Consider the following 26351-nt stretch of genomic DNA (forward strand, 5'->3'; position numbering starts at 1 on the left):
TGACAAAACAGTGTTGCACCATTGCCCTTTAAAGTTAATCCCAGTGGTTAATATGCATGGCAGAGATGCATGGATCAATCTCCTCTAAGGAAAAATACAGCAGTGTTAAAGTGCAGAACTGTTAAATATTTTCATAGTTTTGAAATGAACCAGTTGAGAAGAATCTCTTTTTCTTCATCCCAAGGATGTCCAAGTTTCCACGACTGTTCCTGGAGCAGCGATGCTTCTGTGTAAACTATTGTCAACGCCGGGAGGGGGGAGCCCGGCAAACGCCTCTGGCTTCTTTAGCTCTCTCTGGACGCTAAACGCAACTAAAGTTTTCCATCTCCTCTTTGCTTCCTTCCCCCCCCCCCCCCCCATCTTGCCCAGGTGGCTCTGCCGCACGCAGCCGCTGTTGCCCCGGCACCGAGCGGCAGGACCCCGCGCTCGGGGGTCGTGGGCGGCCGGGGCAGGGCGGCCGACGCGGAGGGCACCCTGTCCCTGTCCCTGTCGAGCCCCTGTCTCCGCACGGCGTGGCCCAAGCCGGGACCGGTTCCCCAGATCCCAGGTTGCCGGGGCAGGGCTATTTTTCCCCTCCCACCCCCGGCGGCTCCCGGCCGCCCTGCCATGTGCGGGGCCGTACCGCCGCTGTCATCCACCCCAGCCGGAGGCAGGGAGCCGCCCTGGCCAGGGGCCAGCCCTCTCCTCGCAGCTACCTCCCCCGGCCGGCCGCTCCGCAGAGCGGAATCCTCCTGCCTCCGGTCCTACAAGTCACAGGGCAGAGTAACTAGCGGCAGAGCCGTCAGCAGCCCGCGGCAGCATGTCCGGCACCAAATACGTAGACTCGGAGGTAGGACCGCCGGGGCGTGGGGCGGGGATGCTGCCCCGCCGCCGAGTACCTGCAGCGGCGCGGCCCCCCAGGCTCCCTGACCCGCCGGAGGAGCGGGGCGCGGGGCCGGCTCGGCGGCGGGAGGGCGGACAGCCGGGCACCTGTGGGCAGGGACAGCGGGGCAGGGGGAGCCGGGGCGCTCGTCCCGGGCGGGGCGCGGGAAGGGGGCTGCTGGCGGCCGTGCGGGAGGAGCGGTACATGGAGAGCACTACAGCGAGAGCCCTGGGATGGAGAGGGTACGGTGATGGCCCTGCATGAAGGGCAGTACAGGGGGGTAGTATGGTGAGGACAGAGCGCCGTGCCCAGGTCAGCGCAGCGGGGGCGGTAGGGTGAGGGCAGCGTGGGGAGGGCGTTACGGGGAGGGCGCTTCCCGGGGAGCCCCGGGCGCTCCCTGCCGTGCCCGGGGGGCCACGCCAGCGCCCACCCCGCCGAGGGGCCACTCACTCCGCCCTGGGGCAACTCCTTGGGCCCGGGGCCGCCTGGCGGCGGGAGCGGGAGCCGGCGCCTGGCACGGCGGGGGTGTGGTGTGCGCCCCGCGGCCGCGGTTAAATAGCCGGGACAGGGCCGCCCCGCAGCCTGGATCCCGCTGCCCGCGGCAGCCGGGGCCGCCTCCCCCAGCCCGCCCTCCTGCGACCGGCCCTGCCCTGCCCTCCCCGCCTCATCTGGGCTCTCCCGTCCCGCCCGCGCTCCCTCTGCTCCCCGCAGGGCTTTCTCTACACGGCGCCCGTCCGGGAGCAGGGCAACATCTACAAGCCAAACAACAAGATGATGGCAGATGAGCTGAGCGAAAAGGCGGTGCACGACGTGCACACCAAAGAGATCGACCTGGTCAACCGAGACCCCAAGCACCTCAACGACGACGTGGTTAAGGTGAGGGGCCGAGGCGGGACGTCTCGGTGGGCGATACCAAGTCCTGCCGAGGCAGGATACGCGGGCACTGTCAGGGCGGCTGAAGCCCTCGAACCTCATCCCACCTGCTGCAGGAGGGAACGGGCTAGGGGATGATCGTTTTGGGGTTTTTTTTAAAGAAAAGGCGGAGTGGGCAGGAGAGAGGCGAGCACCGGCCAGGGCAGCCCAGCCTCGGTGCGGAGCGGGGCTGGCCCTGTGTCGGGCTGGCTGCGCTGTCCCGCGGGGCCGCGCTGGGCTGGGCTCGCCGCAGGCGGCCGGGGGCCGCGGGGGTCCCGGAGCGCGGTGTGCCGGCAGCCAGATCTGCAGCCGGGACGTCCCGCCCGGGGCCGGGGGAGCGGGGCGATGAGTTGCGTGACCTTGTGTAACACCGTCGGAAGGATTTTCCTTCCCCGAGGCACGCACGGAGGCAGGGCGGGGAGATGTCACAAACCAGATCGCCCTCCCTAAGCCTGGCGGGTGCAAAATCAGAGATTCTGATGGCAATTGGATTTGTGTCCTTGATCTGTTTTGGTGTTTCTCCTTCCTTCAAGAGATGATAAGCAAGCTAAGCAAAATCTAACTGTGCCCTTGCTTAGATTTTTTGTTTGGGTTTATAAATCGGTTTGACTGTTTTGACAAGTCAAGGTCCACAGAGATTTTTGCTTGAAGTCACTTTGGTCAGAAATGTTGCAGAAATAGGTTTTGTCGTAGAAAAAAAAAAAAATTATACAGACAAATTTATACAATGCATGTGTGTTACGAATGAGAGTGTTAGAGATCACTTTAAAAATCATTGGCAAGGGTATGAGCAAAAGTCAGACAATATTAAGCAGCAAAGCATGACAAGTTCATTGACAAGATTTACTCTACTGCTTACAGGACAGTCAAGGCACGACAAGGGAAAACAAACAACCACAAAACAAAACAATATCCGGGCAATCAAAACAGAAATGAACCGAGTACTATCTAGAGGTGTGTGTGCCTGCCCTTAGGTGTGTGTGTGACAAAAGACAGTGCAGGCAAGGATAAAAAGGATCAGGACCTAAAAGCTTAACAACACTCCATCTTAACAGAACTTAACTTATACCTTAAGCTTAACAGTTTAACATAGGAAAAACACTTAGATATAATATACAGCTTAAACTTAATTTATAACTTAACAATTTACAGAGAGTAACACTAAAGAGCATTTAACCTAACTTATAACTTTGAAGTTATATTTAGCAATTCAGCAGAAGAGCAACACTTAGCAACACTTAACTTATAGCTTATATTTAACAATTTAGCAAAAGAGCAATACTTAACAGCATTTAAGTAAGTTTATAACTAAAACTTACTCACAAGCCTAACTTACTTAGGTATCCAAGGTACTTAAACATCTAAGGAAGCAGTATTTCTCTCAGATTTGCTGTAGCATATGCACAGGGGCATGCACACAGACAGGAACCATCAGTGCAAGCAAGGTAGCTGTGAAAAATTCTCCCCAGAGGTCAATACTCACTTTGGATGCTTTTGCATCTCCCAGTGGGCAAAAGATTGGGCCTTGAGGAGTGTGTGTATTGGCCCAAGATACAGCTTGTTTTGGTGATCCTCCATACACGAGGCTCTGAGAGGCATCCCTCTCAGGGGGAGGTTGCTGGTTGTAGTTTGCTGCAGTCCAGGAGAGCTCAAAGGGCCCCATTTTGGACTGCTGTTTATGGGGTTGCAAAACAGTGGGCTTTAGGCATAACAAATGTTTCATCCTGGCCACAGTTTGGGTCGGCACTTTCTCTGAAAGTGTGACAACGGGAATGTTATGCCATTCAGGCAGGAGGAATATTTTCCAAAGCTGGTCATAAGGAAAACAGCAGCTTTTTAGCAATTCCTGGGAGCAGACAGTGTTTCTGATAAGCTCAAAAAGAGCTGAGCCCAGGTGGTGTTTTCAAAGCCAAGGCCTAATGAACATTTCTCAGATCACACTGCAGCCTGGAAATAAGGAGAGGGAATACACCACTGCAATGTGAAAATTGAGGGTGCAATCATCTGGGTTTGTCAGACCACAGGAGGAGTGGAAGCTGCCCAGTCATAGTGGGTAACTAAGCCACTGACTGGCTTGCTTTGTGGCCAGCAGTGTTAGAGTGTGTGCACTTCACCATGTTTGTTGTAATGAAGACCCATTATTGAAAAAGAAAAATACTGTATTGTTTCCAGAGAATCAAGAGGGTGAACGCTGGTTCCTGAATGTGTATCTGTAAAATGAGTCATGCTATGTGCAGACAATTTAACAAGGTCATGAGTAAATTCAAATTCCAGATTTCAACACAATTTGAAGGTGCTGAATATGACAAGCCATGGTCATATTGCTGGATCCATGCTAAGAATTATCCCTCACAGTAGCCTGTACCTTTAAGGATCCATATAAAAATGAAAAGGCATAAAATTGTTATTTGTTTAGAAAAAAAATCATCTAGGTACCTAATGGTACAAAACTGCCTTTGAAATGGATGATTTTAAAAAAGAAAGAGCAATTATTTTTTTTGTTCTACCCATGGAGGAGCAGCTGAGTAGACAGGGAATGCCAGGGCTCATGAACAGTGTTGCATGACAGTTAATTGTGTGTGTCAACAGGAGAAGTCCCCAAAGCAACCAAACCTTTTGAGGATGAGTCATAGCCCCCAAACAAGTCAGAATCCTGGTGTGCACAAACCTAACCTATATGAAAGAAAGACCCTGCTGGGAAAAGAGTGAGACCACTGACAGGAAAGAAACCCATAATGGACTTAAAAGAAGCTGAAACCTACAAAGCCTATCCGGCCCTCTCTGCCTCCCACAGAGGCAAGGATTAAGGAAGTTTGTTACATTCTGGCTTTTAAAATAAACTTGGAGAATAATAATTATAGGAATGGAAAAAATTAGTTTTTCAGTTTGTCCTTTTGAAATAATTATGGACCAACACATTCACTGAAAAACGACAAACAGCCAGAATACTGCCTCTATGTCAGCAAGTGTGCTCCTGGTAGTGAACATAGTCACATCAAGACATAGGAATACACCAAAATGAATTTGATGTTAACCAGACTGGATCCATTTTACATCATAAACATATCAGTATTTGTACAAAATGGCATTGTAAATTAACATTTTCTGCTTTGTTACAAGGATGAATAAGAGTACCTTTTATTTTAAGTATTTCATAGATTGTCCAACCTTCAGAGTAGAGAGAGGAATTTTACCACAATTTGCATTTATATGGACCCTGTGTTCAAATTCAGCCTATTAGACGTAGCAATAAAATTCACACCCAGTACCTAGGGGACAGGCTTGGATTGGGGTGAAAATACACAGATTCAGCTCCTGCCTTAGCCATCAGTCTGTAGTCCCCTTCTGACATGCATCTGCCATTCTTACTTTGGCTGTAAAACATCCAGGCAGAGTGTAAAACTGACTGAAGGAGACCCCAGTCTTAGGTACTGAAAGTCAGAGAAAAAAAAAAATGTGTAGGAGTCCTGTAATGCCAGAAGTATGGCTCAGACTGAGCTCAATTTTGTTTAGAGCCATTGCATTTTTCTAGATTCAGAACTTTCTGCTTTTTACCCGCTATTTTATGCATTTCTTGCCACTTGACTATGAGGCACAACAGCATGGAAACTGGGGACAAATCAGTCAGCCATGAAATAGAAATGATTAGACAGAGAATGAGGAATCTGCTCTGTAAGCAGCTCTCTAAAAGGCCTCAGTGTTGTCTGTATTCAAATACTTCCCATAGCACATTTTAAAAATAACCTTCTCTTGTGAGAAGCAAGAGACACGTTCCCTTGATTTGCAGCACAGAGCATCTGCCCAGCTTCCCCTGCAGCAGATGTGTGGTGCAGGCAGCATTAGGGTTGGGATCCAGGCAAGGGGCAGAAACCCAGTCAAGATCCTTTCATGAAAACTAGACACATGGAGCAGCTTTGCATCAAAGCTGTTGGTGACTTTACTTATGGTTTGTCTTTGAATTAACTACCAAGTGGAAGCTTCGTGCTGGGAGGATTCCAGAAAAATGGGGCAAATGGCTGGATTTCTGTTCAGGGAGGGATGTGAACAAGGCCTTGTGGAACCTGAGGTATGCAGACATGGAAGTGACAGCTCTGAACTGGAGGAAGCACAATCTAGTAAAAATCACCAGAAGTTCCTTTTTATCCAATTTTTTTGGTGGAGACCAGAAAGAAAGCATTTCCTTCCTCACACAACTGTCCTCATACATCACTTAGAAAGCAGGAGAGTGTGCACTAGTGGATCCATTATTTCAGGCACTGGCTTGTGAAGGTGGTTGTCAGGCAGGAGGCAAGGAGGGCATCTAGCAAGGGAGAAACAGCCTCTGTGCATGTGGGAGCTCTCCAGGAGTCATGCTGGTGATTATACAGGTGGTTTGCCATAGCTTTATCTGTTTCGTAAGTCCTTCACCAGACAGCTCTGCTTTTGGACTTGTGTCCCGCAGGTTTTATTTGTGATGAGACACAACAATCAGAGTGGAAAGCTTATTGCTTTTTTCTCCCATTCATTCCCCAGTGACCCAGAACTCACATGAAGGTGCCTGAAGTTCAGGCTTTGCTCTTCTTGTTTCCCAACACAGTATTTGTGTTTTTCAGAGTACGGCTAAATTGCAGCCTTCAAGTTCTAGAGTTCAAACTTTCTCAACATACCTGTGGTCACGTCTGCACAGAGTTTACTGAATTTGGAAAGCACAGAGGAGGGAGCCAATTCTCCTACGGATTGCTCTTCTTGCTAACGTCTTTGCTGCTTGCTGAGAATGGGGTTGGACTTTGCAGGTTGCCAAGACTGCAAAGTCTAATCCTTTGAGACTAGTGAGGACCAACTGTGCAATCACATCTGCAGCAGCTTCGTTTTTTTCCTACAGCGATGTGCCAGGAAGAAAGGCCCGTGCCTGATCTACCATCCAGAATGTAACTATTATGTTGTTTTAGACAAGTGGTGTCTATCTGCTATTTGCTGTATAGGACTCCTTTTTGCTCTGGAAAAAAAAAAAAAATCCAGTACTTGGCTACAGGTGTGAGGATGCAGGGCTTTTGTACCAAGTTTCAAAAAGTTACTTATTCATGCCTTCCACTTAAAACTAATGCAATTGAGAGCAATTCAGCTTACTGCAAGAAAAAGTCTGGAAATTTTAGTCAGATGGTGACAAATACTCTAATACCCTTATGTACTCATTAGGGAGGAAAGTATTACTCAGGCATGTTTTTAAAGCTGTTTACAATTCCTGCCTTGTAATAAAAAGAGAGGGTTTTTTCAAAAGCAGTTTACATTTTATGTGGTCGTTCATGGTTGAGGTCCCTCCCTGTTGTACTGAGCACAGTGTAAGATGCACAGAGAGATGACAGAGCACTTCCCATCCCCACACCTGAGAACTTCTAGGAAGGAAAGCAGGTGTCACCCCATGCTCTTTTTGAAAGGGAGACCTAAGGGATGGGCTGTCAGATGTGACAATGAGGGTCAACCTGAGAGGAATGCAGTTCTGCTCTTCAACATAGTAAAATGAGAGAAAAACAGAGATCAGTCAGGTGCTATTTCTGAAATAAGGAATTAAGTGAAATTTAATGCAGACCCTTTTTCTTTGTTTTTAGAAATTGTTAAAGGTCATGAGAACATAGATAAATGTTTAAGTTTAAAAGCATCCATATAAAAATATAGATACATGAATATATGTGTGTTTATGTGTTCTAATCCAAACTTGTCATCTGGGCTCTTGCTCTTGGCAGTGACCAACATGACATGCCTCTGGAGGCAGATTCACATTGCGGCATTAACCCTAACCACAGGACAGGAGAAGCAGCTCTCAGAGGGCATATTTGTCTCAATTGCTGATACTTGTAGCCTAGACATGACACTTTACTTGTGCATAACAACCAGTTTAATGAAGTAGTTCTGTAACGCTGTGTCCTATTAACAAGCTATGGGGTTTAGATTTAAAATGCAAGAAAATTCAAATGTTTGACTTTGACTACCCACATGATCCAATTCTGTTTCAAATATTTCTTCCAAGGCTAGTCAAGGAGTAGGACATTAAAAACTTGTGTCATTATGAATGCCAGTTTATACGAAGTCTGAGCGAGGTTTTAAGAGTTCTGAAAAATAGCCTTGCATCTTGCACCTTAATTAGGAGTTTTCAGACATGGGATTTCTGAATGTCCATAAGATTACAGCTAATAATGGCATCTGTTCTAATGAAAGCTTCTTTCTCAAAAAAATGTGTTTCCATTTAAACTCATGGTATTATTAAAGCCTTATGCACAGCCTCCTTGCTTGGCATGATGAACATGACTCATAAGTCCATAGAAAAATGTTCATTTGATGGCTATGGGGACAGAACAAATGATTCACCGTGGCTGTTTCTTTTGTTAGAATTTATTGCACACTATCTCAGATTCAAAAGAGGAAAATACTTTTCAATTCTGATAACTTCAACAGAATTTAGATAATATATTAGAAAATATTAAGAACAATTTTAATTGACTGTAGAATTTTTAGGCCACTATGCGGATAGAAAGACTGTCTTCTGTTGCATAAAATATGGATATCTAAAACAAAAAAACAAACAAAAAATATTGAAATGCAGAACTCTCCAAGGGAAAAAAGGGATAATTGTGTACAGGAGAATGGTCTGCCAATGAGGTCCCCAGTGAGGAAATTTGATCTTGGTTGTATTTTAGGCAACAGAAAGAAAAAAATACAAATGAACTTGGGTGATTCTGTAACACTTGTGATCTCTGGAAAACTGAAGAGAGATATAGTTCTAAACTAAGATAAGTTTGTATTTCCCACAGCTCTCAAATACCCTTCTCATAGACAGTAGGATGAAGTCTACATCAGTAATTGATTTTCTAAGCTTTTTGATCCAGAGTTACCATATTTATTTTCTAGACAAATGGCAGTAATAAAACCCATCTTGAACTCTAAAAAGGTTGGTTATTTTGAATATGAAAGAGGAATTTTGAACATGAAAGAGAAATTATGCCATTTAATTTCATTTGATTTACTGGGGAGGCAGGTTTTACCCCATTAGTCTTTTTATATTTTCTTGACAGATTTCTTAGGAAAACTCTTTTGATAGTTTTAAAGAAAAATTTGGACATTATGCAATATCATTCATGTCAGAAAATGCTATCAAATTAGCTGTCAAATAAAAATTAATTTCAGTGCCACTGTCCCCTTTTTATGAGCTCATGAATTGATAAAATATGGTAGGAGCTGTGCTCTAGATGTTAGTGGGGTGTACTAACATCTAGGGTGGAGTTTGTTTGTAGTTAAACAAATAGAAACTGATAAATTCAGCTTCATAGATAAGAAGTGAGAAGACATTCTCACAGCTGAAGGTGAAAGCATCACATTCTCAATCCAAACTCCTGCTGTGCTGAATTTATATTCTGACTTCCAAAAAAGCCTAAGGGAGTCTCGTAGATGGATTGCAACATTTCCTCTTTCAACTTTGAAAGCCCTGCTTGGAATTCAAACAGATGCTACAAAAAATAATCAGTTTTCCCTCAAGATCAGGGATCTATCTTCTGTAGAGCTTAGCCATAAAATCATCAACTATTTAATGAAATCCAAGTTCATGCATCATAGAAAGGTCTGGGTTGGAAGAGACCTTAAAGATGATCCAGTTCCAGCCCCCTCCATGGGCTGGGATGCCACTCACTGGATCAGCTTGCTCAAAGTCCCCTCAGCCTAGCCTTGACCACTTCCAGGGATGGGGCATCCGCAGCTTCTCTGGGAAACCCATTCTAAGTGCCTGTCTTAGGAACTTCTTCCTAATATCTAATCTAAACCTACTCTCTTTGTTTAAAGCCATTCTCCCTTGTTCTGTCACTACATGCTAAAGTCCCTTTATAGCCCACTTTATTTACTGCTCTAAGAGCCTTCTCTTTTCCAGACTGAACAAGTGTCTCAGCCTGTCTTCTCAGAGGGTGTGCTCCAGCACTCTAATCATCTTCTTGGCTCTCCTCTGGACTTGCTCCAACAGGCCCATGTTCTTATCTTGGGGGCCCCAGAGCTGGCCCCAGGCCTCCAGGTGGGGTCTCATGAGAGCAGAGTGAGAGAATCACCTTCCTCAACCTATTTCTTTTGATGCAGTCCAGGATGCTGTCAGCTTTCTGGGCTGCAAGCCAGATCGTATTGAGCTGCTCACCAGCCTACATCCCCAAGTCCTTCTCTGCAGGGCTGCTCTCAATCTAGTTACTACCCAGCCTGTATTTGTGCTTGGGACTGCCTTGGCCCATGGGTAGGACCTTTCACTTGGCCTTGTTGAGCTTCATGTGGTTCATGTGGTCCCCAGCTCTCAAGCCTGTCAAGGCATCCCTTTCCTCCAACGTTCACCCTCTCCACACAGCTTGATGTCATCAACAAACTTGCACTCAATCCCATTGCTGTTCTCATGCAGTTTATAACAAGAGCAGAACTATAAAATATCTTGATCTGTATGAAATACTAAATACCTTATATTTAAGGATCAGTAACTTAAGCTCTTCCATAAGAAAGACAACCTTCTGACTACAAATGCAGGGTTTTTTTTAAATGAAAAGAGAGGCAGATGGGCATCACTGCACACTCAGTGTCAGCAATAAGCATGGTTCAGATAGAAATGAGGGGAAAATGTGAAAAGTTATACAGACTTGCAAAAAATAATTGCAGCAGCTAACAGGAGTGTGTTTATTGATAAAATAAATTTATCCTCTCCTTAGACTCCCTTCACAAACTACAAAGAGAAAAGAGTAGTTTCCAGATCTAAACCAATCTCCAATGGTCCCTGTCTCCCCATGCACTACTAAAGAGTCAGGTCACTACATTTCCACTTCCCATTAATGCTAAATTTAGGAGTGATAAAGCTAGCCCAAGTTCCAAAAAGTTATCTTTAATAGCAGTTTATTACCTTAATAACATATAAGCATACAATAATAAAATATAAAACTGTAATGTTTATATTTTATTAAATATAATTTAAAATATAAAATCAGTTTACATTATGTCTTTCCTTTTATTAAGGTTTTTGGATTCAGCTGAATTCCAGGCACCACTGAAATACAAGAAAAAAATCCTGTTATGTTTAGTGTTGTCAAAACTTCACACTGGCATTGATGTTCATAAATATACCTTTTTAAACATAAAGTCGGACAGAGGGCTATGGATATATGTACATGTATTAGGGTTCTTTGTTAAAATAGCTGTATCAAACAAGGAACTGTGGCACATGAGCCAAATAATAAAAATAAAGCAAGCTTCTTAAGGGTTTCTCCTGGGGAAAGCTGCAATAATCTCCCAGCAGCCCAGTTTCCAGGGAGGAACGCAGTAATTTTATTTTCTGACTGCTTACTCCAAAAACATCAAGACATTTGTCAAGAAACTAGCTGACATGGTATCCTCACCTGCACAGGAAGTTTTGCTGTGTTGCATAGTGCAGATCTTTCCTTGAAACTGCTTGTCTTTCCTTCTGCCAGCCTGTATTGGAGCAGGACAGGCAAGTGCTTCAGGAAGAGATCCCTGGAGAACAGCTGGTTGCTACAGTGCCGACCCATTGCCATCAATTGCGTTTTGCTCACGAGTACTTCCGCAGATTTTGGTGAGCCTGCCCATCTGATGAAACAAAGACCATCAGCAGGGCTTTTCTGGTATGTAGTCAGCATGGGCAAGGAGCAGGAGGTTGTTCCCTCAGTAATTAGAAACAAATTTTTTTTTTTTCTTTTTCCTACGATTTTCAGTTTGTGAAAAGGTGGTCTGCAATCATCCCTTTTTCTAAGTCGTGGCGTCATTTACACATTTTCATCATGAATTTGAGCATTTGTTTTGCGTGCAGTAGGAGTCACTCCCGGCCTGGTTTTCTTCTCTGGCTTAGAAGAGTGCAGTCTTTCAATTCTACTTTCCAATATGAATATCCTTGTTTGTTAAAGCATTGTTTGCTTTTCTGGCATACTCTGTGGCACTCAGGAAAGATTCACTGTTTCCATTAAGAGATCTGCCAGCAGAATACTTCTCTTGCCATATTGTGGAAAGCAGGCACAGAGAGACTGGAAAGGTAAAGCAAATTCATTGGCTGGTTTGTGCAAGTAACTGGGGTGCAATAGTTCTGCTTGCTTGTTTAGGCTTTCATTCACTTTGGAAATACTTGTTTATAATTCTTCTGCACTCAACCAACCTTACACAACAGCTCTGGTCCTAGCCATCTGCAGTCATGGCATCTTTTTTTTTGTTTGTTTGGGGTTTTTTTTGTTGTTTTTTGCAAAGGAGCAACTGTTGTGCCTTGTGATCTGGCCAGTCCCCAGAAGAACAGTGTGCTCTGAAGACAGAGTTCGAGGTTGACAGGCAAAGCCTAATCATACTGCAGCCCAGCCTCAAGGGACTCTTGGGGTTCCCTTGTTAGATGCTTGCCAGCAATACCAAGATTCAAGGTGATTTCTTGTCTTGTGAGGGAACAGAACACTGCTACATGTCAAAGTTTTGTAGTCACCCATGCTTTAGCTTGAGGCTTGTATAAATACTGCAGAACAGAATGAATTTTTGCTTTAGTAAACACCTGAGATCGCCTAATGCCTGCTGTTTGAAGCCTGATTAGTGAGGAAGTAGACCATATAGGAATCATGAAGTGTGTTCAGGAACAAAGTACCAGCTTTTCTACATAACTACAGGTAAACACTTGCCAGATGGAGATAACACAGTGCTCTTAAAAGAGTGAATGAGTCTTTGGGTGTCTGCGAGGGAAGGGAGAAGAGCAACTTTTCTCCTTTAAGTCCCAACAATTCCCCTCCCTCATTCCTGCAGATTCAGTAGAAAGAGTATAAACTTTTTCATCATCTTCCATTAAACTGACTGTGGTAGCAGTCAGGACAAGTATCAGCATATGTAGTAATGTGGTATTCCAAAGGATCAAGGAAATGCATGAATGCCTAACTGGCATCAGTCATTTAACAGAAAGGTTGTGCATTTGTTGCTTTTTTTTTTAAGCTGCTGTGATGCCTTTCTGCTCCAGGCACTGTAACTAGGAATTTTTAAGTTCCAAATAGCATATAGAAGTGCTAAGATAATAATAATCTCATATGCCCACACATTTTATTTTTAATAATACATACCACAGTCTTTTCCAGCATAAGAACGGTGTTACATCTGTCCTTAACATCACCTCCCAAATGTAACCCATGCCATAGAAAGGCTTGTCGTTTTGTGATATTTTATACATTTTCTTATGCTAAACGTTTCTTTAAAGGACATGGAATGTATTTGGAAATTTTACAAATTGCATTTATTACAACAGAAAAAAAAAATACCATATCTGCCTCATGTCTTGCAAGGACATGATTTAATACAGTGAAACAATATTACACTTATGGCCTTGGAATCAGGGAAAGCCTGTTTAAAACCAGCCCAGTAGTAAAAGCAGTAAAGACAGTTTCCACACTCTAGGCATAAAAATGTAAAGAAAACTAGCTGATGACTTTTTCCTGTGTATGTTCAGCCTGGACTTTAGTTAGCCCTGGTCTGGCAGAGGACATAAGCATACTGACATCAGTGGGACAGTTCACATTTTTCATATTATGTGCATATTTATATGTTCTGCCTGACTGGACGTATTGGTGATCAATTAATAGAGATACAGTAAGGGTCTAAGCCTCCTTTTACTGAGTCCAAGAGATATTGAAAGCATGCCAAAATGTGGGCATCAGCACTTGTTTGGGTTCCTCTGGAGCGGAGTAGGGGTGGTGTCTGGCTGTGAGCTGTGAGCACAGTGGCAGCATGCAGCTACCACACACAAAGATATGAATCATGATAGTTACAATCACAGAAATGTAGGTCAAAGCCTAATGCTGGTGGTCTTAATAATTTTTTATTTTTTTTTCTGACAGGCCAAGCACAGCAATTTGTTCTATGTAATGAATATTACAAACCTTTTGAGAAGCACAGTTGGAAAATAGGTGATCTAAGCCTGGCATTCAATATACCTTTCCAGATGGCCAGCTTCTGATACATAGGGACTTGAAGTGACAAGGTCAGCAGGTCAACTAATTTCATACATGTGGCATATATTATTGAGTCAGATGATAACTTCACACTGTTAAGCTTTTTTAAATAATAGTTCTGATCTTTAAACAGACATTTTCCCTCTCTTGTAAATAAATCTTGTAAATACATCCCATACCATTTCCCTTTCTTGTAAATAAATCTATTTTAGAATCAAAGCAGGTTCCTCAGTTTCCTGATAGAAGTTTAATAAACATGTGCAGAGAAAAAGAAGCTGCATTAATTCTCATAACAGAATCAGACAAAAGCTTCAAGCAATGTAAAAACTGGCTTTTACCAAACTGAATAGTAGGAAACAAAGAATAGCTGAAGTCAGGAAGTGCATTGTAGGCATGGAACAGGAGTTGATAGTATTTAATAGTTCAGTCTGAAACAGAAGGCTAGAGCAAGTTATTAGCATCCTTTAGAGGGTCAAACCAAATTTCCTGTACTTCTCTCCTCTCACAGGTGAATATGCATGTATTTTCACTAGCTTGGCAACTGCCTCAGTGTGACTGCACAGCACATCCTGACAGCTATGGAGGAGCAAACTACACAAGGAACATGCAATCTACTAAACAAGACCTGTACACAACCTAAGAAAACCTTTATGTAGATAAAATGAGAGTTCACAGATCTATGTGCACATGATGTTTTGACAAAAGTGACCTTGAGAACTGCACTCTAAAAACATTGTCTTATGCTTGCAAGACAGTTAGAGTCATTACCAGAAATGACAGCATCTTTCTTCTCTAGGATCATATTTCTGGGTACTTCTCTTTCTCCTGCCAGTCCTATTTTTACTTATTTCATCTGGACACCCTTTATCAGTCTGATGGCACTCACCATCAGTGAGTGCTACTGAACTAAAAACCAGAGGAGAGTAGTTGGAGGGACTGAGGAGGGAGTGAGTAATCCCAGTGATGTAAATGTAATCCATAGCAAGGCAAAATGCATCCAGTCACCTGTTCCTCCTGCAGCCTGTGGAGAACAGATCCCTACAAGTTAAAATCACCATCCTTCATGGGAGTGGCAGGAAGAATCTGAGCGATATCTCAGTTCCTGCAGCATAAGAGCTTACCTGTACTGCTTGAAGAGTGAAATAGTGTTCCCCAGGCAGTGGTCTGTTAGATGAATAGAAGAGCCCAGATAACTTCAACTCCCTGCCTGTCTTTCTTTAGACACTGCTGCAGGTAAGTCTGGTTTTGGACAGCAGAGGTTCACGTGCCAGGCGTAGCTGGACTTTCTTGGCATGTACATAATGTTCTTATGTTCATAATGTTCTTAACAGCTTTTGGGAAGATAACAGCTTCATTTTAACACTATATTCAGCTAGTAGTTTGTCAGGCCATTTTTCTATCTTTTCACTCACAAGTTCCCTTACTCAAACTGGAGTAATGTGAAACGGAATTTGAGGAATAATGAAATGGGAAAGGCACAGTAGTGTGACATCAGCTATCATTCCTACAGGGCCATCTTTTCTACTTCTGTGCATTGGTGGAAACATTCTGAGAGCTGTTGAAATTGCTCCAAGAAACTAACCTCTTGAAAATTACTGGTGTCATGAATGCATCACTATTATCCCACAGACAGATTTATTCCTGAGTACTTTTAGGACAACTGTGTATGACTTGAGCTGGGAAATCCTGACCAAATATATATATCATAAATGTTCTAATATTAGCACCATCTCCTGGCATGAGGACAGGGCTGTCCATCTGGAAATGTTATATGGCATGATTCTTCTGTCAGCTTCCCAGCTCTGCATGGACATTTTGTTGAACAAAACAGGCTAAAAATATTAGTTACTGAGAATCACAATTAGAGAAATTTACTATTTGATTTGAAAACCAGAGAGATTATTTGCTTCCATTTTCCATTTCATTACAATTTTGAAAGTAATCAAATTATGGGCTAATCTTGCTATATATTATATACTATATATATTTTAAAATATATACTCTAGAAAAACTCTAGTATATAAAACTCTAGAAAATTCACATTAAACTATGGCTTCATTTTGCATGCCCAAAAAATGCATTTCTGATAAAAATAGATCTTACTTGGCTAAAATGAAGATGCAACCATGAAGAGGCTGAAGAAGCTCAATGCAAACTTGTTTTCCTTATGAGATCTAATATTTCCCTTATCAGCCAGTTGAAATAATACAAGATGGACTCCACTACAACTGAACTGAATAAAAAGACTTTAGATATGACACTGACTAGCACTTGAACCTCTGTGATAGCTGTGTTATCTTTGCCAAGGATTACAGCATCAGCTGTTGGGAAGCATGCAATAAATTGACAAAAGTTTTAGAATAAGAGGGCTATGCTGAACCCTGTAGTCCTTATGTAGTAATATTTTTATGACAAGCAGCTTTCTTTTGCTGTCATCATCCTGGGTTTTGCCATCATATAGCTATTTTTATTATCTGATTTCAAGGAAAATGTTGATAATAAGCAAAGAACACCCATTCACTTTGAAAATGAGCTAACATAGGATGTGCCTACAATTAAAAGTTTGTTTTCAAAGAGCTGAAGAAACAGATTGTATAAGTATGCTTGCTTATACATTCTAAAAAGAAAATCTACACTGACAATGCAGTCTGTCATAGATTTTTGTGGAGATCAAGTTTCAACTCAAATGCTACCTTTAGGTGTGATGATGATGATGATGAATATCTATCCCAAAGAATGACTTTCAGATCACTAGAACCTAGTTCAGAGTAACAGAAAAAGAGGAGCTTTGCAATTTGCATAGCAGGATGTCTAGAGAGAAGCACTGGCAGAGAGACAGTAATGTGAATATGTTCAATTAAGCCAGCCTGGTGTTAGGCATTCAAGGTGTTGGATATCACAGATAATTCAGAAATTTCCTCTCAAGGACTTTCCAGCCATTCACACAGGTTGAACCTAGACTGTACACTTTTGCTTGTAATTATCTTTTTTGTTTAAGAAGCTGGAAAGTCCAGTGGTTTTATAATATTTTTTCCTTTGTTAGTTACTTATATCTGAAGGTGATAAAGTTTCAGCAGAAGAGAAGGATGAGTGGTTTTCAATAGTGATGTAAGTTTTAGATTAAAAGAAGTGATTGTGAGCCTTTTCTTTACAGTATGAGCAGTATTTACTGAGTATATGTATACTCAGTATGCATACATATATACATATAATATACTCAGATGTATATTCACCTTCTCCCAGCATGCTAAGGTACAATTGCCTAGGTTTTTGAGGCTGCTGGCCCATGTCATCCTTACCTTGCTCCTGTAAGTCTTCACGTCTGGCAGCATTATTATCTCACTTTGGGATCCAGTCCCAGGCATGCAATTTCTTTTTTCTTTCATCTGACTTAAACAGCCATTTATTTCCTTGCAGAGGAATAGTGTTGTGATGTTCTCTTTCCTGTTGTTTGCAGTGCCTATACAATTGTATAGGTTGTGCTGACTAAACTAAATATCCTGTATTGTGGGTTATATCAAACACATCTGTGTGACATGGAGCTGAACCATCATTGCAATTCTGTTAATTTTCTTATGGAAATGTTATGACAATTACACTTCCTGAACAGCTCCGTATTTCAACAGAGAGTGCTAAAATATGCCTGTTGGAATGCACTGCTTCCTTAGGTGACTTTTTGAATGATTTATGAATAGTCAAAACTATTCACCTGTTTTGTACCTTAAGTAGACCATAAGGGCACTGCATACCTTAGGGCTGTAGGAGATGAAAATATTCAGTTTTGTAGAAAACTCCATCTAGAAGTTAGATGTCTAATTTTGAGCTAATCATTGAGGCTCCCTGGTAGTCACTGGGTAAAGGTTACTGAAGATTTGTGACTTAAATCATGGGTTATAACAGGTTGAATCATGTGGGGATGTAGGAAGTACGTGCTTCATGTTTTCTTGCAGGGGACCATAGCCCTCCAGGTGTTTCTGGAATACCCCCTTGATGCCAATGTCTGACTGACCCGACTTTGTGTTCTTTGCCGCAGATCGATTTTGAAGATGTGATTGCTGAGCCAGAGGGAACACACAGCTTTGATGGGATTTGGAAGGCCAGTTTTACCACCTTCACTGTAACGAAATACTGGTTTTATCGTTTACTGTCAGCAATCTTTGGTATTCCTATGGCTCTCATCTGGGGCATCTACTTTGCCATTTTGTCATTCCTGCACATCTGGGCGGTGGTGCCGTGCATAAGGAGCTACCTGATTGAGATCCAGTGCATTAGTCGTGTCTATTCCATCTGCATCCACACCTTCTGCGACCCGCTCTTTGAGGCCATAGGCAAAGTGTTCAGCAGCATCCGAGCCACAGTACGGAAAGAGATCTGAGGGACAATTCAAGGAGAGCCATCAGCCTAGGAAGGGGGTGAAGGTTTTGTGTTTTTTGGAGTGTTTTGGTGCCAGTTTTGTGTTTCCCAAAGCAACATACAGCAACTGGTGGTGGACTGGCCCAAAACAAAGAATCACTTGCTCAGTTTCTTTTTCTACTGTTCATTCTTACTGAACTACTTGCCTTTTTATTTTTTTTTTCTTTCTTTTGCCTTTTTTTCCCTGCTTTGGTCTGCATTTTAAACTAACCTTAAAGGGCTATTCTTCCATGCCAGCTGCATATTATTTTGCTGGCTGTTCAATTCAGAGATTGAAGTGTTGTTGGATGCCTTTTTATCTTACCCTTCATTCCTTGTGAGATAAATCCACAGTGATACTGAAGAATGACAAAAATGCTTTCCAACACTATAAAGCCATTCATTTTATTGTGGCTAAAGAGCGCAGCGCTATCACAGCAGAATGAACGTGACCAGCTGGCAGGTTTTAGCAGAATGTTCTTTTTCAGTTGGATTGTCAGTTGACTGCAGCTATTTACAGTCATGGTCAGATACTGTGCAGTATGAATAAATTAGTTAAATAAACATATAACTGAACTAGCGTATGTCCTGAAAATATAACATTTTGTCAGGCTGGAGACATTGACGTGTAAAAGCTTTGGTCAGTGCCTTTCCGTCTCTTTCTGTCCTGCAAGTTTGTATCCAGTCATTTCTCAACCTTTTCTAGGATTGCAGAAATAAATTGCAGTTGAGAGCTAAAACTGGTCATTAAGGAAATGTTTTCCTGACTGTGACTTATGACACGTCCCTTAGCAAACATTTAGGTGTTTATCTCATTGGCATCTGGGGTATTTTTGCAAAGTATTAATATAAATGCATATCACAGGTGTGCCAGAGATAATCCTGAGTTAAAAGAAAAATGAAGGAGTGACAAACAAGCTGCAGGAGGCCAGGGAGGAGCTGCCCCTGCGAGAAACTTTCCTACAGCTTTCAAAATTACCCTATCAGCAGACGTCAGCCTGCCACTAGCACACATTGTTTTCAGGATGCTTTGCTGAGTCTAAATTTATCCATCACAAGAGATGCTTTAGAATCTTCACATTTGTGTGTTGCTTTGTTCATTTTTAGCTGAGCTGCCACATCAGGAAGTCTTAAACAGAGGGTGTTGTGTGAAACTACCGTGTTGCAAAGTGGAAGGCCTCAGTAGCAGGGCCTTTGCTACATGTTCTGATGCTGTGACCCGCAAGAGCTTTTTGCCCTCATGATAGTTCTGTGTTCAGAGATGCTCTCTGCATCCTCATTGGTTTGTTTGAAGCATTTGTAAAAATAGTTGTGGGACTAATCAGCTTTATTGTAAACCAAGCTGGGGTCTGAGCCTGCTCCAGCTGGAATCTCTAGCAAACCAGTTCTTGACCTGCAGAAGTGCAAAATTTATCCCTTGGGATGAACATGGAGCTGTCTGGTACACCTACAGCATTTTTATTTAGCGCTGATATTTCACATATTGCTTTACCTAACATGGAAGTGCCTTCCATTCTGTTTCTGCCAAAGCATTGAAAACTAGGAAATGCTGCATTTTTAAATGGGGGTGGGGGAGGGAAAAGGGGAAAGGGTGCACAAAAATTTACAAAGCTATTAACTACTATTTGCATTTAAAACAGACACTGGTATGGATATAGTTTTATGTTTTTCTATGTACATAATGAAGAGTGTACTATTATAGACTTTTTTCAGTATTAAAAACAACCAAGATTGTAAACAAGAAATATTTTATCTTTTTATGAGGAAAATCACTCCGAAGAAAACCTTCTTGATTTACCATATAAACTGTATATCCTGAAAGATGTCTGTTCACTTAGAGTTTTTAGTCCCTAACCCAAATACATTACTGATCCATTTACATTATTGTTATAAGCTTACAGATATAACTGACACATTTTTTAAAATTCTGCATGTACATTAAAGACTACAATAAAAAGATGCTTAATGGTAGATCCTGTCTGACTTCTTTTTCCTTGAAAGTCATGTGGACAAAAATTGTTTAAAGCTTTCTTTATCAGTCCAGTAGAAACAGGATTTTTCCTAATAAAAGTTCATTAGTCTTAGCATTTAATGTATGGAAATAGGGGAATGACAGCTTTTATTCAGCCATTTATAGATGTAATTTGTGACAGGACAGTTCATTTCTGTGGGTTTGTTGCACAATACCTGTCACACTGTTACACAAAAGCCCAACAAAACATGTTATTATGAATGGTCTACAAATCTATTAACTGTATTTTAATGTTCAAATGGCAGATACCAAATAAATGTGGTTCATCATATATTTTCCAATAAGAGAATGGTGTATTTAGTAACACTTATTAGGCCAGTGGCTGCAAATAGTATGTTGAATTGGACTATGTGAGAAAATATAAATTATTTTAAAAGTAGAAGGCAGGTTTTAATGTGAAAGAAAAGCAAATACGCCTTCGTTATCCACAAGTACCTTGCTTTTGCAAGGAGCCTGATATTTTCAGGCTTAACTATTTATAGTATCATGATTCCAAGACTCTTCATGGGAGCGATGTGCAGGCTCACACTATGATTGCACTGTTCCTGGCACTTCCCTGAGCCATGGTCGTGGGGCTGTGGCTGGATCTCATATCCATGCTCCTGCCACAACACCTAGGGCCATAGCCAAGATACACCCCATAGCAAGATCCAGGTTTGTCAAGTAGAGGATTAGGTGTTGGACAGTGGCACCAGGCAGTTTCTTGGTTTGGCTGTAAATGGGGTGTAGACAGCCTCGCTCTGATAGATACAAATCAGTGTCATAAACTGCCTCAAGACATGTGCTTCAGATGGGCTCAGTATAGTTTTTCCTCTTACAAAAAAATTTTGTGGCTGTCATTGGTCACTCCTCTCATCCTCTGAGTCACCAGTTCTTAGATTTTTGCCATGTAGTTTGAACTGTGTTTCTGAGACAAAGTGTGGCAGAGCTGGGCACTTCAAACAAGTTGCAGTACCCAGGTACTGAAAGCATGTGAACTGTCTGGCTGTGGGGTTGATCCATCTCAATTTAGCTGAGAACTAAGTACAGAATATGTTTTTTAAATATACTTACTGAAATGAAGTTGCAACAAAATATAAAGACAAACCTTACACTTTTAATAATGATGGAAAATTTCCATATCTGCCCTTAAACTACCTTTTAACCCTCGCTTAGGTCTAACTGGAGCTGTTCCATGTTCACTTGTTTGCTTCCATTGCCTTGTGTCTGCTGCATTCTTTTGTTTCCTCATGTCCTGAGGAGGAGGAAAGAATCACAGAATAAAAGTCTTTGCTAAGATAGAACACCTTTGTTATCCTCATTTTTGTCTTACAAACCTTGGCTTTTTCATGTCGTGTTATTTGACACTGGGACACCGTGTGACATGGGTTTTTTTATTCTATCTTGCTCTCTTCTTTTAATTAAAATTTCAATCATATAGTACAACTAACACATCCTGTCTCCAAGATGCTTTTCTCTGTCAGGGACTTCTGAAGGCACAGTGGTAAAATGTACATTTGATAACTGTGAAAATATAAATGCACAGTATTCTCACTAAATTTGTAACTGCTATTACTGAGCAGTCTATATACAAAAATTAGCATGGTCAGCAGGATTAGGGAAGTGATTGTCCCTCTGTACTCAGCACTGGTGAGGCCACAGCTCGAGTTCTGTGGCCAGTTTTGGGTCCCTCATTGCATGAAAGACATTGAGGGGTTGTAGTGTGTCCAGAGAAGGGCAATGAAGCTGGAGAAGCAGCTAGAGAGTGAGTCCTATGAGGAGCAGCTGAAGGAGCTGGGGTTGTTTATCCTGGAGAAAAGGAGGCTCAGGGGAGACCTTACCTCTCTCTGCAGCTGCCATCAGAAAGGAAGCTGTGGCCAGGTGGGTTCAGCCTCTTCTCCCAGGCAACCAGAGACTGGACAAGAGGAAATGGTCTCAAGCTACACTAGGGGAGGTTCAGGTTGGACATAGGAGGAATTTCTTCATTGACGTGTTCTTCAATGGGAGGTCAAGCATTGGAACAGGCTGCCCAAGTAGATGGTAGAGTCACCATCCTTGGAAGTGTTCAGGAAATGACAGTGTGGCACTTAATGTTATGGTTTGGTTGATGTGGTAGTTTTGGTCAATGGTTGAACACAAATGATTCTTGAGGTCTTTTCCAACTTTTATGATTCTGTGATTCTAAGGACAACACAAGTGGGAAGACAGTGATTAGACTCATTTCAAGCCTGTGCCTTCTCTCACAGCCAAAGCACATTTTAGTATTGATTCGAAACACAATCCACAGTGCCTAGGCTCAGTTCTAGTAGGTGGTTTGCTTTTGTTTTGAGAACCTGAATTTGCTTGGCCCATTATGGTCATTAAAACTCTCTGAAAGGGTGCTCAGGTTATACATACATACATACTGCAGGGAGGTATTAATGAGCACCTTCTCCTGTAGGAGCTGGAGATGATAAATGCTCTCAGGAACCCCTAACAAGTTCTGAGAAATTATGTCTTTCTGAGGCTTGTAGTCTAACATCTCACTCCTTGAGACAGGAGTTTTAAACTCCTCTCACTGTACTCCCAGATGTAAATTTAAGCTGCTCACCTCTCAGTTTGCTGACTACTATGAAACCAATTTTTGTAAGACTGATGGTGTGCTCTTCAGGAACTAACCACAGACACCTGATGTGGTATGATGGCTTCCAACAGGAGTCAGGTCACCTTAAAGGCCCTGCCTGAGCTGTGTGACACCATTGTTGGTCTAAAATCTTCAGTTTTTCCCTTCTATCAAGTGGTTATCAGTGGTTATCAAAGGAGAATAAAGTTATTATCGTCTTCAGTTCTATTACTTCAGAGGTAATTCTGTTTTCCAGCTTGAAGCACTAGCAATCTATGCTGAAGGCTCTTCTGCACACTCACAGAAGCTCTCAAGAGTTTTGTTGGTGCCCAGAGACTAACTTAGATATAAACCTATCATAACCGTGACCTCCTTGGTTGATTATATCTCTGAACCTTTATCCAGGATGTGGAGTACCCCTGCAGTGCATCTGGGCACTGGCAGTCTTTTCCTGGCTATTTATTCTGAGCTAGAAAATATTTTACACCAGTGGATTTGCTCAGAGTAACCTTAAAGGATGAAGGACTCTAGAGTTGCATAACTTTTTGGCAACTAACAGAATATAGGCATTTATCTGTGACTATTAGTCATCAAAACATTCAGTCTGCTGATCTCCAGCAACCAAAGCACCAGATGTAGCTTGCCCAGATGTACATGTTACCAGAAACCCTATTGTCAGAAAATCCCAAGTGGAAAAACTGGCAGGGAAATGAGCTAGTTGGTGCTATGGAAAAAAAAAAAAAATCTCATCAAAAGGAGCAGGTATATTCTATACAAAGAACAAGTGGATGAGAGATTTCAGATCTGCCTCTCGTATTCATTCAATGATGCAAAGCTGTGCACAGCAGGCACACTTCCATCTGAAAGGGATGGATGGAGATTTCTGAAAGGAAAAAATGGAATGGGATGACTTTTCATACCTTTTTTCAATTCCTACATCTAACTTTTTGCAGATAAACTCTAAACCAAAATAGAACCATACAGAAGAGCAAATATGAGCAGTGCAGTAGCAGGCACCAAGAGGCAGCAATAACCAAGGCATTAATGTACCATTAGGATGTGCAAACTCCCACTTAAGTGTGAGTTGCCTTGAAGGGGAATCACAATAGCTGTGGCCAGGTAGATTTATGTTTAATGCACTGATAAGTAAGATTAGAACTTATCTTGCATGCAGTATGTATGACCAGATTCCCACAACGGGAGCCACCTGAGCCAGGCCTGGTGGCTGCTTTCCATCCTTGAGAAGGGATCAGCTAGGGACCCTGAGCTGTCAGCAGCAGTCAGACTCATGTATGAAAACCCTCTGCATGCAATTCCAAACACAATCCAAATGTGTTGATGGGTGATCCCTACTGTGTGTTTCCTGTGATAAATATTTGCTGCCTTTCCAGACTACTCACTGAGACAGAAATCTTCTGTTGTAGTCTAGATTCTTTGCAGGACAGTAAATATCCCAATAATAGGAACTGGCAACTGAATAGACCATATGAGTTCTTGAAGGTTTAGACAAGTGTCTTTGACATTTGTTCATACTTTGCCAACTCCTGACTTAATATTCTGGCTTGTACAGTATTTTATCTCCTTATTTCATGATGTGTATACTCCCATTCAAATGGTACAGACATTTGTCAATTCAGCTGTCTTAACAAAAGCAGGTGTTCTTACTCTCTGCTAGACAATGATTAATGATTCAACTAGATTTAGAAGCATCTAGAATTCTGCCCGTTTCATTTGTTTTGTTCTGAAACAGTCCAAAGAAACCCATGAAATAAGGATGCTTAGAGATGAAAAATTTGGAACAGTGTTTGTCATATTTCAGTAGGATTTTGGTCTGAACCTGAGCATCTTTAGAGCATCATATCTGTAGTTATAAAAATTCATTTGTATGTGTCTAACAAATATCCTTTGAAGGAGGCCACTGAAAACACAGATTTACTTCTCTAGGTTGCAGAGTTGTCTTAGTGTATTCAGCAGAGGGAGGTTAAAGCTAGCACTGGCCAGCTTTTCAGTATAGTGAGGAAAACCTTTCTGTTGCAGACTTCTCAAAAGAACTTGGACTTCTCCATGTATCAGTTTACTCCTTCCTGGCTGAGAGACTAAAAAATTTACAATTAAACTATGCTGGTGGATACTCAGCCAATATTAATTTAAAAAAAAACAAAACAACAATAACAAACACCAAACTTCATTGTCAATGACCTGTTGCATTATGGATTATTGAGAACTGAAACTCAAAAAAACTGTATTGCTGATGGCAACAAGAACTAGAGGGAAAATGTAGAGGGATTCCTCTTAGTGATAGCAAAAGCCTTCAGTCTGAATCCTCAGCTTAGGGATGCTGAACCTTGACTCTCTTGATAAGCAAAATTTCTCATTTAGAGCACTAAGCCTGTGTAGATACAAGAAAAAGTAAAACAAACTTGGGCACAATTAACAAAGATAAATTAATCATATATTTGTATCAACAACAATTAAAGGCTCTATCTTTATTTCTTTGCACTAAACATTTTACTTAATTTCACAGCCATCAAAACCATGGTTCTTCCTTCAGCTATTGCCATTTTGTGGTCACTCTTGTGATTCCAGCTAGCCCTTCTCCATGTTATACCATCACCTTCACCTGTTACACCGCCCCAACATCTGGGAACTCCTTCATTCTCACAGACATGTTGCTGGCTGATAGGAATGCTCAGCCTTACCCCACTTGTTTCATGACACTTACAGAGAATTCAGAGAGCCATGCTGCTCTGTTCAGCAGCTTCAGCTCAAGGTATTTCTTTCCCTCCAAAGTTACCTCCATATTTGCTCATCACCATCTTGAAGGAGGTCTACAACTTGCAGGAGTCTTAAAAAAGTCCTTGCTCCGCTTCTGTTCTAATCTCTGTTCTAGTCTGCCTCCATTTCAGCATGAGCCTCCAGCAGTTATGTAGGTGATTCTGGACAGAAAGCTCATGCAAATAGAATTATAGAATCAATTAGTCTGGAAATGACCTCAAGGATCACCGAGTCCGACCTTTGACCACACATCGCCATATCAAGCAAATCATAGCACTAAGTACCACATTCAGTCATTTCTTGAACTCTTCTAGGGATGGTGAACCCACCTCCCTGGGCAGACTGTTCCAATGCTTGACCACCCTTTCAGTGAAGAAATTCCTCCTAATGTTGACCCTGAACTTCCCCTGGCCCAGCCTGAGGCCATTTCCTCTTGTTCTGTCTGGTTCTGTGGGAGAAGAGGCCAATCCCACCTGGCTACAGCCTGCTTTCAGGTGATTGTAGGGAGCAGTAAGGTCTCCCCTGAGCCTTCTCTTCTCCAGATAAACAACCCCAGCTCCCTCCGCTGTTCCTCATGTGACTCACTCTCTAGATCCTTCCCCAGCCCCGTTGCCTTTCTTTTCCAGCACCTCAATGTCCTTCTTGTGATGAGGGGCTCAGAGCTGAAGGCACACTTGACGTGTGGCCTCACCAGTGACAAGTACAGGGGTAATAAAAGCACTGTGTTCTTCTCCCTGTTTAATAATACCTCATAAGCTTCTCATAGGTGGAGCTTGTATTCTTTTTTATCTCCATTTACAAACACCAAGTAGTAGTAGTAGTAGTAGTAGCCTT

At 42.3% G+C, this 26351-nt stretch overlaps 1 protein-coding gene across 1 annotated transcript; it reads left to right on the forward strand.

Moving 5' to 3' along the window:
• Positions 1-620: 620 nt before the first annotated feature.
• CAV1 (caveolin 1) lies at positions 621-20100 on the forward strand. Its single transcript, XM_005519249.3, has 3 exons — positions 621-829; positions 1574-1738; positions 17771-20100. The coding sequence occupies exons 1-3, from the start codon at positions 800-802 to the stop codon at positions 18110-18112; spliced, it is 537 nt and encodes a 178-aa protein (XP_005519306.1). The 5' UTR covers positions 621-799; the 3' UTR covers positions 18113-20100.
• Positions 20101-26351: the final 6251 nt, after the last annotated feature.

This window comes from Pseudopodoces humilis, chromosome 5, assembly GCF_049639895.1.
Source record: "Pseudopodoces humilis isolate 2021_Gansu_Grassland_sample_001 chromosome 5, ASM4963989v1, whole genome shotgun sequence".
Lineage (NCBI taxonomy): Eukaryota > Metazoa > Chordata > Aves > Passeriformes > Paridae > Pseudopodoces > Pseudopodoces humilis.

Excerpts from the sequence above, each read along its gene's own strand:
- CAV1 (XM_005519249.3), top strand. The coding sequence starts at position 800 with ATGTCCGGCACCAAATACGTAGACTCGGAG. Across the intron at positions 830-1,573 it reads CCAAATACGTAGACTCGGAG|GGCTTTCTCTACACGGCGCC; the intron begins GTAGGACCGCCG and ends TGCTCCCCGCAG. Across the intron at positions 1,739-17,770 it reads TCAACGACGACGTGGTTAAG|ATCGATTTTGAAGATGTGAT; the intron begins GTGAGGGGCCGA and ends TCTTTGCCGCAG.